Source organism: Trichomycterus rosablanca, chromosome 18, assembly GCF_030014385.1.
Source record: "Trichomycterus rosablanca isolate fTriRos1 chromosome 18, fTriRos1.hap1, whole genome shotgun sequence".
Lineage (NCBI taxonomy): Eukaryota > Metazoa > Chordata > Actinopteri > Siluriformes > Trichomycteridae > Trichomycterus > Trichomycterus rosablanca.
Genome location: NC_086005.1, coordinates 27,796,739 through 27,811,274, shown reverse-complemented (window position 1 = coordinate 27,811,274; position 14,536 = coordinate 27,796,739). Strand labels below are relative to the sequence as shown.

Genomic DNA, 14,536 nt, shown 5'->3' with positions numbered 1-14,536 from the left:
AACACATAAAATCATTTATAATTAATTTAGAATGAACAGAGCAGTTCAATCTTTTGACTTTTCTAATGTCTTTTTGACTTTCCAAAGTCGACAATACTCTTCAACCACTGACATCATTTGCGATTCATTATTATTATTATTATTATTATCATCATCATCATTATCGGTGTTGGTGTTGTTGTTCCGATGATCTACACTTAAGACACACGTGTATGTTTATCAGTTTATTATTTATATATAAACATACAATATAACTTCTAATCAATAGAGCAGCTCAGTGTTTTTGACTTTTCTAGTTTGTTATTGTACCTATGTGAGAACTCTGATGATCTACACTTGAGACACACGTGTAGGCTTTTCAGTTTATAATCTCTATATAATCAACATATAAAATAATTCCGAATTAACAGAGCAGCTCAATGTTTTTGACTCTGTTAATGTTATTGTATGTTATTTAAAATGCACATCTTTCCAACAACTGACATCATTTGCGTTTTATTATTGTTGTTGTTGTTGTTGATGACTTAAGACACGTGTAGGTTTATCAGTTTATTATTTATATATAATCACACGATCATATAATATAATTCATGATGAACAGAGCAGATCAGTGTGTGTTTGGACTTTGCTGAATATTTAATGAGGGATTTTAGATCATTTGCTTTTGTCTGTGACTATACATGACATCACTGCCAGACATCTGACATCACAGTCCCGGTTCCGTTTCCTCACAGGTCTCACATCCTAATAAACGAACCGCTTTTAATCACCTCAGCGGTTATAAACGATGGAACATGAACATGAACAGCGAGTCTGGATGGAACCGATGAACGGCGGATAAACGGCGGCCGGATGAACCGTAAACACACCGGGGCGGCGCGTTCTTTGTTGTCTAGGTGAACGGGAGCTGGGGGCGGGGCTTATTTACAACTAGACGGTCTGTGTCGTGACGCGGCCTCTGATTGGCTGAGATTTCAACCCAGCGACTGAGAGGCGAGCCCCGCCCTCCCTGTACCGGGAAAGTGGCTTATAACTAACCGAGGCGGAGAACCGAGGTTCAATCAGGACCAGCGGTGCGTCCGGTGCACGATGCTCACTACAGCGCTGCTGGGTGGAACTGAAGAGAAGAGAGACTTGTGAGGAGTTACAAGCAACTGTTGCAATTAGGACCTTTATACAATACTGCAGATTTCATTTTTTGGATTCATCTTTAGGATCTTTTTCAGTGTTCCACCTTTAGGAACGCTTTGACTCAGTGTTTTTATCTTCATGAACGCTTTGACTCAGTATTCCACCTTAAGGAACGCTTTGACTCAGTATTCCACCTTTAGGAACGCTTTGACTCAGTGTTTTATCTTTAGGAACGCTTTGACTCTTTAGTGTTCCACCTTTAGGAACGCTTTGACTCTTTAGTGTTCCACCTTTAGGAACGCTTTGACTCTTTAGTGTTCCACCTTTAGGAACGCTTTGACTCAGTGTTTTATCTTTAGGAACGCTTTGACTCTTTAGTGTTCCACCTTTAGGAACGCTTTGACTCTTTAGTGTTCCACCTTTAGGAACGCTTTGACTCTTTAGTGTTCCACCTTTAGGAACGCTTTGACTCAGTGTTTTATCTTTAGGAACGCTTTGACTCGTTAGTGTTCCATCTTTAGGAACGTTTCACCTTTTGGAACGCTTTGACCTGAACTTGTTCAGATGTGCAGCTCTTAAAGACTTAAACTCTTAAACTCTATTTATTAGTTTGGTTAAACTATACAAAAGCCACCAGAATGCCTGAAGCAGGAACAGACATGAGCATGGACAGACTTTTTGACCTGAAACCTCCAGCTTCCTCGGGCACGGAGAACATCCCGCCGTCCTCCCTGACCAGTGGGCCTCCGGGGGACATCCTGAAAAACTTCTACCACACCAAGAGGGTCGGAAATTATCTGATCGGAAGGAAACTGGGAGAGGGGTCGTTCGCCAAAGTGCGAGAGGGGCTGCATGCCCTCACTGGAGAGAAGGTGAGTTCCTTCAGACTGTCATTCACCCACAGCACATTTCAAAACACTGTACCGAGGTCTGCAGGATGGGACTTTTGATTCATTGACTAAACTGTACAGATTAAACTAGTGACCACAAGTGTGCATCCAATTACACCATGTCAGTGTGTGGATTATTGTTTATTTATCTTTAACAAATATTGTGTAGTGATCAGGGTCACAGTGGGTCTGGTGTCACTGGACACAAGGCTGGAATGCACCCTGGACACACAACTAACCTGGAACAGTTCAATTTCTACTTTAAATTGCCCGTGTCTGTGAGTTCTGGATGTATTCCCAGTTAGCGCCTAGTGTTTGCAAGTGGGCTCCAGACCCACTGTGACCCCTATCAGGACAAACCAGCTACTTCTCTCCTCGTCTGGTACATATTGATACTGTTTACTAAGTGGACCGGTCACAGTGAGGTAAATATGGCCGGATTTTGGACAACAGTGGAGCACTTGGAGTACCTCTTACCATCACTCGAAAGCACCCATGACATAGTTTCACCTGCGCCGGAGGAGCTTAGGAATTTCTGTTGATCAGTTGTATTGATCTGAGCCGCCGGGCTTCTCACTAATCAGTGAAGCTGAAGCTCACTGAAGCTGATCAAGTGAAAGGAACTGATAAGCCAGGTGACCGTGCTGATCCTGCCCTGAGCTTAAATGGTACCTTTAGGCACCTGAAAGGACCTCACTCGCACCCAAGTGTAGGATAATTAGCTAACACCTGTAATCTGTGAGGATTATTGAGAACTAGGTGTCGGGATTAAGCTTAGATTAGCCCGGAAATATGATCAATCTGTCCTGGAAGAACCTGAAGTAAATGTATCTTCAGTAATGCTTTGTCCTACACTGATAAGCCATTTAGAGTAGCCAGTCCACCTTCTGCATGTTTGTTTCTGAGAGAATGGAAGCCTGGAAACCCATATGGATACAAGGTGGACATGCCAAATTCCTAAAACAAGATGTCAACCCAAGACCCTGGTGCTTTGCTTTAGAACTTCAGCTAATAAGTCAAAAATAGAAGCAGGTGAGCAAAATAACATGTCTGGTCCAGGTAGTAACAAAGAGCTGAACGTTATGTTCACTGTTATTGTTCATACAGGAAGAATAACAGCCTCTCTCCAGCACGGCACTGATTCTGTACCAGCCACCGCCTTTGTTCATTCACCCAGCAGAACACTTAGCATATTCTGGAATAGAACGAGTGCTCTGGTTTTTAAACAAGTGACCCCAGATTCCTGCCAAATCTATGATGGATTAGTTCAGCCTCCCAGTCGGCACCTCTCACTGTTGCTGTGGGGAGACAAACCGAGTCCGTCGGTGGTGATGCAAACCTTAGAAATCTCAACCAGGAGCGAGCATGCCTCATACTCCACGCTGCTCATTCGTCCTCGCCAGAGTGACGTCACCGGGAGGAACGGGGTGGGGGGGGGCTCAGGCGGGGCGGGGCGGCGAAAAACACAGCACATGTTTCTCTGGCATGTTTTGATCGTGTGTAACCTACTTTCATCCTTTGTCTGTGGAGAAGATAAACATGTTAGCCCCTTAGCCTCCAGCTCTGGGGTACCTCTCCCCTCCCCCTTGCTTGATATCGACCCCCCTGTTACCCCCTTCGGCGAGACAGAGCCGATCGCCAGCGCCCGGGTCAAGATCGAACCGCGAATCTGCATTTGCATTTAGGTGACGGTTTCGGGTGCAGCGCCGGCGGGCTTTTAGGCTCCGTTTTACCTCCCTGTAACCCCCGTGTTTGTCTAATTGATGTCATTATTTGCTCAATTGCTCGTGTATGACCTGTTTGCTTTATTCTCTGATGATTTGTCGTGGCGGGGCGGGTCACCTTTTGAATCCTTTTCAGCTGTTCCACAGAGCCGAGCACTTTGATCAGCGGCGGAACAGATAGCGCCCGGCTATTGTCACTGTTTCGGGGGAGAATTCAGCCCTGCACAAAGGAAGCATGTCTGGGTTAATAAAAAGGCTCCCAATTCCATTAAAATAACAAAGTGGGTCGTGAATAGGTCACATTTAGCACTTAATTTGGGCTTCATTTATAAATAGTTACTACAGTGTTGATTGCTAGTGAAAAAGAAGTGTAGTAGCCTGTACAGAACCATAACAAAAGATCCATCATAAATATTGATAATAGGAACCTTTTGAGGTTCATTTTGTGCTATTAGGAACCTTTCGAGATTTATTATGGCCAAGATACTAAATTAACAAAATACAATAACATTATTCATGGGTGTGTAATGGGTTCCTGCCCTTTCCCCAGTGTTTCCTGCTGGATCCAGACCTGTTGAGACCCTGACAAGAATAAATGTAGTATTTTTTTTGTCAGGAAAGCGAGGTGTCAGTGATTCAGCCCCCCGTATGTAGAGTGTTGAACACATTTGTCACCACTCTGTTAGCCCGAGTGTTTATTCAGCATTAGTGGTTTGCGGCGTCTGTCGAGACAAATGGAGAGCATTAACAAACCATTTGGGGTCTCATTCTCCTGGGTGGACGTGGTGTAAAGGGTTCGGGAACTCGGCACTTCTATCGGTCATCTGTCCCGTCTCCTTCCCTGCACCTCCTCCCTCTCTGCGGTCTTTAGGGTCGAGAGGTCGAACCGTGGGACTCTGGTCCATTTAAAGGAGATTTATTTGTTCTCATGGCTGGACTGATGATAATGGGATTAAATATGGTCATTATTATAATTCGTGGCATATTTTAATGGGCTACTGTAATATAATTTGCAAAGAATAACAGTATCTAGTGCAAGATCCTGAAATTTGGATTGGTCAGGCCAGGGTTTGGTCCTTCTCCTCTGGCCTCAATAATGTTGGTTTGTAGACACCCAACGGGCTGATGGTACTGCTGGGGATTCAAACTTAGTTCCCAGTGGTAGTGGGCTTGCATAATTTCTATACCTGTAACAAATGTGAACTAGTTTACCAGCAACTGACCTAGGTGACTGGGTAGTTAGAAGAAGAACCTTTATTGTCATTATACTTGTGTACAACGAAATTTAGTTTGATACTCTCCAAAATATAAAAAGAAGAAGAAGATAAAGTATTTACAGAAACATATGGGTATTTACACAGGATAACCAGTACAATTTAGAGTATGGATTTTGGATAAATAAAATAAATTATGGTTGAATATGAATATACAAAGTGACTGTGCTCTGTGGAAATACCGGTTAAATTTCAAAAATGATTATTTTATGTTTAGATGAAAAAAACAACAACGTTATAGTTACGAGTATAACAAGCATTAGCAATAGTTCCAGGCAGTGTCACAAACTCAAGTTGAATGGGTGTGGCTGGACTGGCAGAACAGCCTTGCATTGTGCTATAACATGTAAAGCTTAAAGCTTTACGAGCGATTACTCCTCCTCCCACCCTCACCACTTATAACCAAAATATAAAAGTGAGCAAACTTTTTGAAGATCCCTCGTATAATAGCTCAGTTAAATGACACATAAAGGCGTCTTTCTTGCTCCCAGCAGTGATCTGGAGATCTCACGGTCCGTCCTTTTCCACCTCTTTATCTTCTAGGTGGCTGTAAAAGTGATCGACAAACGGAAAGCCAAGAAGGACTCGTACGTGACCAAAAACCTGCGGCGAGAGGGTCAGATCCAGCAGATGATCCGCCACCCCAACATCACTCAGCTGCTGGACATCCTGGAGACGGAGAACAGTTACTACCTGGTGATGGAGCTCTGCCCCGGAGGGAACCTAATGAACCTCATCTACGAGAAGAAGCGGCTGGACGAGCGCGAGGCTCAGAAATACGTCCGACAGCTGGTCATGGCTGTGGAGCACCTACACAGAGCTGGCGTGGTGCACAGGTACGACATGAGGGATTCAAACGGGGGCGGTTGTAGCCTAGTGGTTAAGGTACTGGATTAGTAATTGAAAGTTCGCTGGTTCAAGCCCCCCAGTTTGCCACCGTTGGGCTCTTGAGCAAGGCCCTTAACCTTTAATTGCTTACACAATATACTGTCACAGTAATGTAAGCCGGTTTGGATAAAAGCGTCGTCTAAATGGCAGTAAAATATTGACACATACATTTTTGGATAGAAAGGAACAGTGCTCACTCAAAAGCACATCAGGGGGCCAAACTTTATCTTAACTCGGGTACTGTGATAATAATGTGAAACGAACAGACAGAGGAAATCCTTTCTGTGCTAATTAGCATTGTTAGTTTATCTGCAGCCGCTGATAGCCACGCTGACCGTGTTAATTCTCTGTTGTGTTTGTGATTCCGACAGAGACCTGAAGATTGAGAATCTGTTGCTGGATGAACAAGACAACATAAAGCTCATCGGTGAGCCTCTCTGATTTATTAGTGTTTCCTCAGTTATAATATGATTGTAAAACTGCTCACACGGGTTTATTTTAGCTTTTCTCGTTCGTGTTCAGCCTCTTTCAACACATTGCATCATGTAAATGCTTCGCCTCACAGCACACACATCCCTGAACACTGGTTTCCTGTGAGTTATTAACATATCCATATAAGTACATTTCCTTCATTATGATGGCAAAATCATTTAGTCTATAATTACTGCACAACATTTCTTTGTTTGCTTGTGTTCATGAAATACAATTTTTGTTTATTAGCATCTCTGTTCATAAAGTCCAAATTATACAGTGAAGGGGGGGTCAACTATCTGTCTGCCCATCTATCTATCTGTCTGTCTGTCTGTCTGTCTATTTATCTGTCTGTCTGTCTGTCTATCTATCTATCTATTTATTTATCTGTCTATATTTATCTATCAATCAATCTATCTATCTGTCTATCTATCTATCAATCTATCTATCTGTCTATCTATATATTGGTCTGTCTGTCTGTCTATCTATCTATCTATCTATCTATCTATCTATCTATCTATCTATCTATCTATCTATCTATCTATCTCTCTGTGTATCTATCTATCTATCTGTCTGTCTGTCTGTCTGTCTGTCTGTCTGTGACCCCCCCCTCCCCGAACGTTTATTTTTATTTCTGTTTGAGGGGTCCGAGTACTACTCGGAAGGGTCAGACTTCCCCACCCACCCCCATCTCAATTCCAACCATGATCCAGTTGGATTCATATCAGACCATTTAACATTAACTACTGGGATCCAGGGCTCGACCACCACTCAGAGATATGGGCTGGTCGCCTGTTTCTGTGGTGGAGGGGATCGCCGAGGCCCAGAGAATTCAGGGAAGCCTAATTCACCGTGACCCTGACCAGGATAAAACCCTGCTGTTAAATGACACAACCCTCCTATTTCTATCCGAGCTTGGGACCTGCACTTAGAGTGCACTGACTGACTGAGTGCGCCTCCCAATGGCAAGGCTGTTTTGGCAATCCTCCCCGCTCGGATATTAGTCGTGCAGACGCTCGATTCGCTGAGATTCGAACCCCAGATCCTCAGATCTTAGCAGTAGCGAGTTAGCGTACTTTACCGCTGCACTGCAAAGTGAATCGAACTGAAAATTAGCATTTAGAGTGAGATTCAGGTTTTAATTTTCCGAAGCACACAGTGATTCGTTAGTGAAATCGTAAGTGAGACGCGTCTTCAACAATGAGCCTTTTCACTAGGAAACAGCGACCCAGTGCTAATCCTAACTAAGCGGGAGGAAACGACCCCCTGTGTCATGTGGTGAGCCCTGATGGAGCAATCAGTATCTCATTAAAAGCAAACAACCTCTCACCTCCGCGAAGGTCCGCTCAGCATACTGAGACGCAGCTTAACGGCCGGGCGTGACAGCCGAGGTTAGCGTTACATGGCCGTAAACCCCGCTCGGCTCTCACAGACCTCATGAGGACCGACGCCATGCCTAGCTTGTCCCACGTCGTCGTTGTCGGGCCTGACAGTCCTGTTCTCGCTCTGTGTTCTGATCCAGATTTCGGGCTGAGCAACTGCGCCGGGATCCTGGGGTATTCGGACCCGTTCAGCACGCAGTGTGGCAGCCCGGCCTACGCCGCCCCCGAGCTGCTCTCCAGGAAGAAGTACGGGCCCAAAGTGGACGTCTGGTCCATGTAAGTCTCACTGAACCTGCACCTCAATTTATACATCTTTCATTTGCATCTAGTCGCTCTTGAATCTTAATCATTTAATCATTACCTGTTTTACCACCGCTTGATCCTGGTCATGGTCGTGGTGGGTCCAATTCATTGGACGAAAGACATTAAACCTCACTCCTGGGCATCAGCAAACACAGCAAACCCTTATTTGAGGGCTGCACGATGGCTTGGTGGGTAGCCTCACAGTAAGAAGGTCCAGGGTTTGATTCCCAAGTGGAAAAGTTTGCATGTTTACCCTGTGTGCATGTACAGGTGCTCCGGTTTCCTCCCACAGTACAAAGACATGCAGTCAGGTTAATTGGAGATACTAAATTTCCCCTAGGTGTGTGTGTGTGTGTGTTTGCTCTGTGATGAATGGGTGACCTGCCCAGGGTGTTTCCTACCTTTCGCCCAGTGAATTGTACCCCTGATTCGGATAAAGTGATCATAAAACAGACAATGAATGATTAAATGTCTAATTTATTATTTTATTTTAGTCATTTTGGTTCTATATTGTAACAGACGAGCGTGGTGTTTGTGTTTTCTAATGCAGAGGGGTCAACATGTACGCCATGCTCACCGGTACGCTCCCGTTCACGGTGGAGCCGTTCAATCTCAAAGCCCTTCATCAACGGATGGTGGACAAGGACATGAACCCTCTTCCCTCTTCTGTCTCTTCAGGTACGTACACGCGTGAACCTTAGGTTTGTGAGTCACATGAGTGTGAGACAGGTACCCCCAGGTTGGTGTTTATTACTTTAAATACACATCCGCCTGATCCATGGATCCCATCTTATATACAGTATGTTATCAAACCACATTATCCATCATATATATAGAGATCATATCAATGAGTATGAATCAGAACTAATCATAACCATGTGCACAAGAACTTTGGGTTTATTACGGGCTCTGGTTGTGTATCACCATGCACATACTCTGTTATCTATACAGTTTTAATGACTTTAATCCATAAACGCTTGACTTCTTCTATAAAAGCCATGAGCATTTAAATTCTCAGTTATTTCCTTGCAAATCTGGTTTAGTTATGATAGTGTCAAATGCCACAGCTTATAAAGATGCACTTGGCCTCCTACACATGGCCTGGAGGAAGCACGTGCTAGCCCTAACCCTTTGGATTGGTGTCCAGAGGGTGCGATATCGAAGACTTAGAAAGTCTTCATGCCTGAATCGACCAATAGTCCAGTATGACTGCTCCAAAACAAGTCTAACCATAAGAATATACATTACGTTACACATACAGTGAGGACCAAAAGTCCGAGATCAGCGGTAAAAATGCTTTTATTTTGCGCTTTCCTGCATTTATTACAGTATATAATCAGCATAATAGTATGAATGCAACATAATCTTTAAAAAAGTACACAAATTTTATCATTCTGTAGTATGTGGCGCTGTTTATTAGGTCATTTTATTTGTCCAAATGGTCAGATTTTGAGTTTGAGTTTTATCATTTCTATTGAAGCACATGTTCAGTCGACTGTGGATGTGGATTATGACTATGACCGTATTAAATACAGTCATAAAAAAATCAGATTTTTGTATACAAAACCTTTAAATATTCAACATTTATTTCAAATTTTGCTGATTATAGGATTATACAATTGATTTCTAATGAAAAATACTATTAAATGTAAAAAAATATGCGCAAAATAGAAGCATCACTAGTGGTTTCACATCTTTGGTGCCCACTGTAAACAGGTGGTAGATGTATATATAAATATTTAAATAAATATTGGCGTTTTATACGGACTTATATTGAACTGCAGGAAATATTGCTGCTTAACAGCAAACTTGCTTACAGATGTAAAATAATTACAGCGTCTGTGTAGTGGAAGGTAATAGGATGAAGAACTGATATGAGATCATCCCTGTTATGTAACAGAAGTATTTACCGTATTTACCATCATGGACGTAGGTGTCTAATCATCAGTCTAGTTGCGTAACACTAAGGCGGCTTGGTTAACCGGATTTTACCACATAATTAGGACAGCGTGAGGTCGGTAGTGAGATATGTTCTTCTGCTAAGCTCAGATCTGATGAGTGGTTCATTCCAGGTCAGCTATAGATCTGCTGACCACAGTGTGTATGCTCAATGAAGTGGAAAATGCGACCGTAATGACCGCGAAAGAAAGATGGACAAACGGTCTTCTGTTTTAACCCACAGCTGCGGTTAGCTTACTGAAGAGCCTGCTGGAACCCGACCCCGCCCAGAGACCCAACATTCACCAAGTCATGGCCGATTCGTGGTTACAGCTGGGCAACCCGCACACCGGGATCCCGTACCTGAACAGGTAAAACCACACCCTACAGAGAGGGAGAGAGAGAGAGAGAGAGTTCGCTGATTTGGCTCGGCGTCGTGGTACTAACGTTATTCTGTTACTCAGGATTCACATAGAGGAGATCAACCACACGGTCCTGCTGCACATGACCGAGCGGATGGGCTACAAACACAGCGAAGTCCTGAGCGCCGTGCTCACCAACAAGGCCTGCCACACCCTCACCGTCTACTTCCTCCTCAACAAGAAGATGAAAAGACTTTCCAAAGAGTACCGGGTGAGCGTCGAGCATGTTTCACCAACCAATAAAACCATTGTTATCACATCTTAGACTGATTTAGTATCAGGTTATACCATCAGGTGATATGAGGGGTCTTCAAAAAGTTTCTGCACTTTTTTAAACTCAGTTCATCACTTTTCTACATCCTTACTTTCCGATGCATTTTCCCAACGTTGTACCAACTTTCTAACACAGTACTGATGCGCCGCTGCTTTCACATCATCATCACATTAAAATCTTCCCCTTAAAGCTTCTTTGAGGGTCCTAAAAGTTGGAAATCAGATGGAGCTAAATCCAGACCCTAAGAGTCTCTCTCAGTCTCTCAGACACGAGCGATTACTCCTCCCGTCCCGCCTTCACCGCTTATAACCAAAATATAAAAGTGCTGAAACTTTCTGAACACCCCTCGTATTTATCAAGGACTCATGATTTATACGGACGCCCGCTTGTACGCTGACCGCGGCCCTGTTTGTGCACAGGAAAAGCAGTACACGGTGGAGAAGGAGAAAAAGAGCGAGCTGTTCCAGACCCAGTGGAGGAAACACGTGGAGAAGATCACCATCCCCCCCAAGCAGACGCCCGTCTATCTGGCCGTCAGCAAAGGTCCCACCAAGGAGAAGAAACAGAAAACAGGTGAGTTAGTCTGAGAACGGCCGTGAGGTCAAGATCGGTCGGGATGAGCATTTTAATCCACAGCGTTTGTATCGTGTGAGCAGTTATTACTGTCAGCGTAGTTCCCTGTGGATAGAACACAGCCGGACGCCTGTTGAAAGTCTACGAGCAGTTGTTAAGCTCTATAACACGAATTCACAACTGTTATGTCAGGCAGACATGGTGCAGTTTGTATGAAGCGACCTGTGTTGCTGTGAGGCACTCTGTCATTTAGCAGACGTTTTAATCCAAAGTGACAGTGTACAGTCTAAGCAATTAAGGGTTAAGGGCCTTACTTGAGGGCTTGAACTGGCAACCTTCTGATTACTAGTCCAGTACCTTAACCACTAGTTAATTTATGCTTAATTGCTTGTAACTGACAATTAAAACATAATTGCAACCCTCCTCATCATCCGGACGTGTGAACAGGCTGTTTCAGCCACCATCCCTCGGACATTAGACGCCAGGTTGGCTGATAGCACTGTCGAGATTCAAACCCTCGATTTCCAGATCCCAGCAGTATGGGGCTAGACCCACATGACTATAACGTACTGTTTTCCCCGGACAAGTCCTCTTTTTAGTCCAGGACTCAGCTTTTGTAGTCTACGTGCACTATTCTTTATTTAAATCCCTACTTTATACACTTTGCCATGGTGCCACCAAATACACTGCCAATCCAACCCCCCCAACCCAAAACCAAAATATGGTCACCCTACTATGACATTGGAAATGAACAGTTGTTTCCATTATTCTACGAGCCGCCCTATTATAGGTGCATTTTTTATTGCACGTAGTAGAGACGTGGTTGATTCGATTGAAAATGCTCGGGACAGAACAAGAACACACGTAGGAATGTGTCTCTTTATTTAATGCACTTGACATTGGCTAGAGCAAGTTAAGTGACTCTGATTATATTCGGAGGAATGACAGCGAGATGGATATTTATTGTCCGGCTAATTCACCGTCCTTGTTCGCTGAAGGACGCAACGTCCAAGGATTAAAGCTATTACTCATTTTTATAGGCTTAGCCCATCGTAACAGTGTGTCTCACCTCCTCAGGACTCCTCAAAGCCATGACCGGCCTGAAGGACGCCTACTCGCGACAGGCCGGCTGCATCACCAGCTCCTCCCTGGAATACTTAGAGATCCATCCGGTGTTTCCACAAGCGCCTCAGAACGGACACCACAAAGACGCCCAGCCGCCTAAGAAGGACGCCCCGAGAGCCGTGGACGTGCCCGCGCGGCCTCCCTCCTCGCTGGGCGCTCACTCCTGGGCATCGGCCAGCAAAGAGCCCAGCAAGGAGTCTCCGCCGTCGCCCTGGTACAAGCTCACCAACGGTGCCCTGTCGCCGCCGCGTCACGTCTCGGCTTTCCACCTGGCGGACAATTCCTACCTCAAAAAAGCGCCGATTCCCAGCGTACCAGTGGTGGTGGTAAAACCCCAGCCCAAGAAGAGTTCGGAGAGCTCGGACAAGGGCTGCAATACAGACTGGCACAACACGCCCGAGTCCAGCAGCAGTGGGGGGAGCAGCGAGGAGCCCAGCAGTCCGCAGCACCGCTCCAAGTTCCCTTCGATGGGGATTGGGCAGATTTTAAAGAAGAAGGTGTCACCGTTTGCCTTTCCGCCTCCGGCATTCAAGCCCGAACCGGCCGTGGAGGTGGAATCGCCGACCCCGTACCACATGCAGACATTACTCTGTGCCGGGGCACTCAAGACACTTTGTTGACCACGAAAGTGTTTATTTCTAAAATGACAGAATTAAGTTTATTCAGTACAAAGCACCAGAACTTATGAACTGAATAAAACCATATGCAGTAATTTTATACTCATCCCCGATTGTTATTCCCTACCAAGCGCCAGGGCTTCCAGCGCGACAGGGTGATCGATGTTAACCCCCTGGGGAGCGAACCGGTCCTTGGTATGCATAGGCAGAGATGCCTGTAAAGAGCGGGCGCACCCCAGCTCTGAGCACTGTGTTATTTATTACCTCTAATGACGCCGCCACTGGCGTGGCGCTCGCTTTCCATTTCAGCCACCTGACATTGAATCCCGTTCAAGGAGTTCTTTCTGTTTTAACGGTAGGAAATAATGCTGCGTCACTGCCAGTCCACCACGTACCTTTACAACGGAGCGCCTGCGGAGCAATACGGCCTGAGAACGGCCTCGTGGAGGTCCACCTTAGACCCTCAGGTCTACTTTACAGAAGAAAATCTCCCTTTAGAAGAACGTCTCGCTGTGTATGCCTGAACTTAAACTTGAGGTTGAGGAGATTGCTGAGTCCTGTATAGCCTTAAATTGTATTTAATCCTTCACGACCAAAATCTGGGCGGGTCACATTCCACATTCCATATCGTGAGTTCATTATTTTGCATCCTTGTATCACCCATGGTGTTAAATACAGTAGATATATAGTGCAATAGTGCATCCGTGTCGTCTCTCCAGTGTTCATCATCGCCACGCCCTCATGCCGCGTTCGTGTCCACCGAATATTTCTTCTTGTAAATAAGAAACTGGAGCGTCTCACGTCCGGTCCATTCCCTTCCTCCCATCACATGACTGTCGTCGAGGTGAAGAGCTTTCCACGTGATTACTTGAAGAGATGGCGACGAGCTGTTCTGACTGTTTTTTCCCACACAGACGGCGTCTTTGCATGCGTTCGGACGTTTTTGAAACACTCCGTGTCGTCTTTTGGAAGATTTTGTTACCTCTTTGTTACTCCAGGTCTAAAGACGTTTTGGATTCTGCAGGCCTTTTTTTGTACACGTTTTCTAATGAGTTGTGTGTTTACGTGAGAGATTTTATGCTGTAAAAAAAGATTTTAAATATTTATAAAATATTTCACAAATGTATAAAAGCGTTTGGTGTTTTCCTTCTGCACTCAACACTCTTTATAAAGCTTTATTAGGATCAATGATACAGCTCTGGTAAAAGATAAGGAAAGCGTTTTAAAATGCTGTGGAGAATAACTTCACTCCAGTCATCTACAGTCCAATCATTATGGTCTTTTGCTTCTCGTTGATGGAGCACCTTTTCTAGCCTTGTACGACTTCAGCCCTGCCCTAAGTGCCTGTTTCGAACCGTCCTGACTGTGCTCTTTACCACGGCTTGGGAACACGAGAAGCCCTGCGATGGACTAGCATCCTGTCCAGGGTTTTCTTGCCTTGTACCCAATGTTGTTTCCCAATGGGAAAAGACTGGTGCCCTGTAAATCATGTATTCCTACGTGGTTCTTAGTGTTTTCAGGAAG

General features: G+C 44.8%; 1 protein-coding gene across 1 annotated transcript; it reads left to right on the top strand.

The window, feature by feature from the left end:
* Nucleotides 1-1,748: 1,748 nt before the first annotated feature.
* Nucleotides 1,749-14,091, top strand: hunk (hormonally up-regulated Neu-associated kinase). The gene is made up of 9 exons (XM_063014198.1): nt 1,749-2,003; nt 5,563-5,855; nt 6,279-6,334; nt 7,901-8,036; nt 8,614-8,741; nt 10,246-10,372; nt 10,466-10,634; nt 11,117-11,270; nt 12,348-14,091. Exons 1-9 carry the CDS (start codon nt 1,770-1,772, stop codon nt 13,013-13,015), a joined length of 1,965 nt encoding a protein of 654 aa, XP_062870268.1. The 5' UTR covers nt 1,749-1,769; the 3' UTR covers nt 13,016-14,091.
* Nucleotides 14,092-14,536: the final 445 nt, after the last annotated feature.

Excerpts from the sequence above, each read along its gene's own strand:
- hunk (XM_063014198.1), top strand. The coding sequence starts at position 1,770 with ATGCCTGAAGCAGGAACAGACATGAGCATGGACAGACTTTTTGACCTG. Across the intron at positions 8,037-8,613 it reads AAAGTGGACGTCTGGTCCAT|AGGGGTCAACATGTACGCCA; the intron begins GTAAGTCTCACT and ends TTTCTAATGCAG. Across the intron at positions 10,635-11,116 it reads GACTTTCCAAAGAGTACCGG|GAAAAGCAGTACACGGTGGA; the intron begins GTGAGCGTCGAG and ends GTTTGTGCACAG.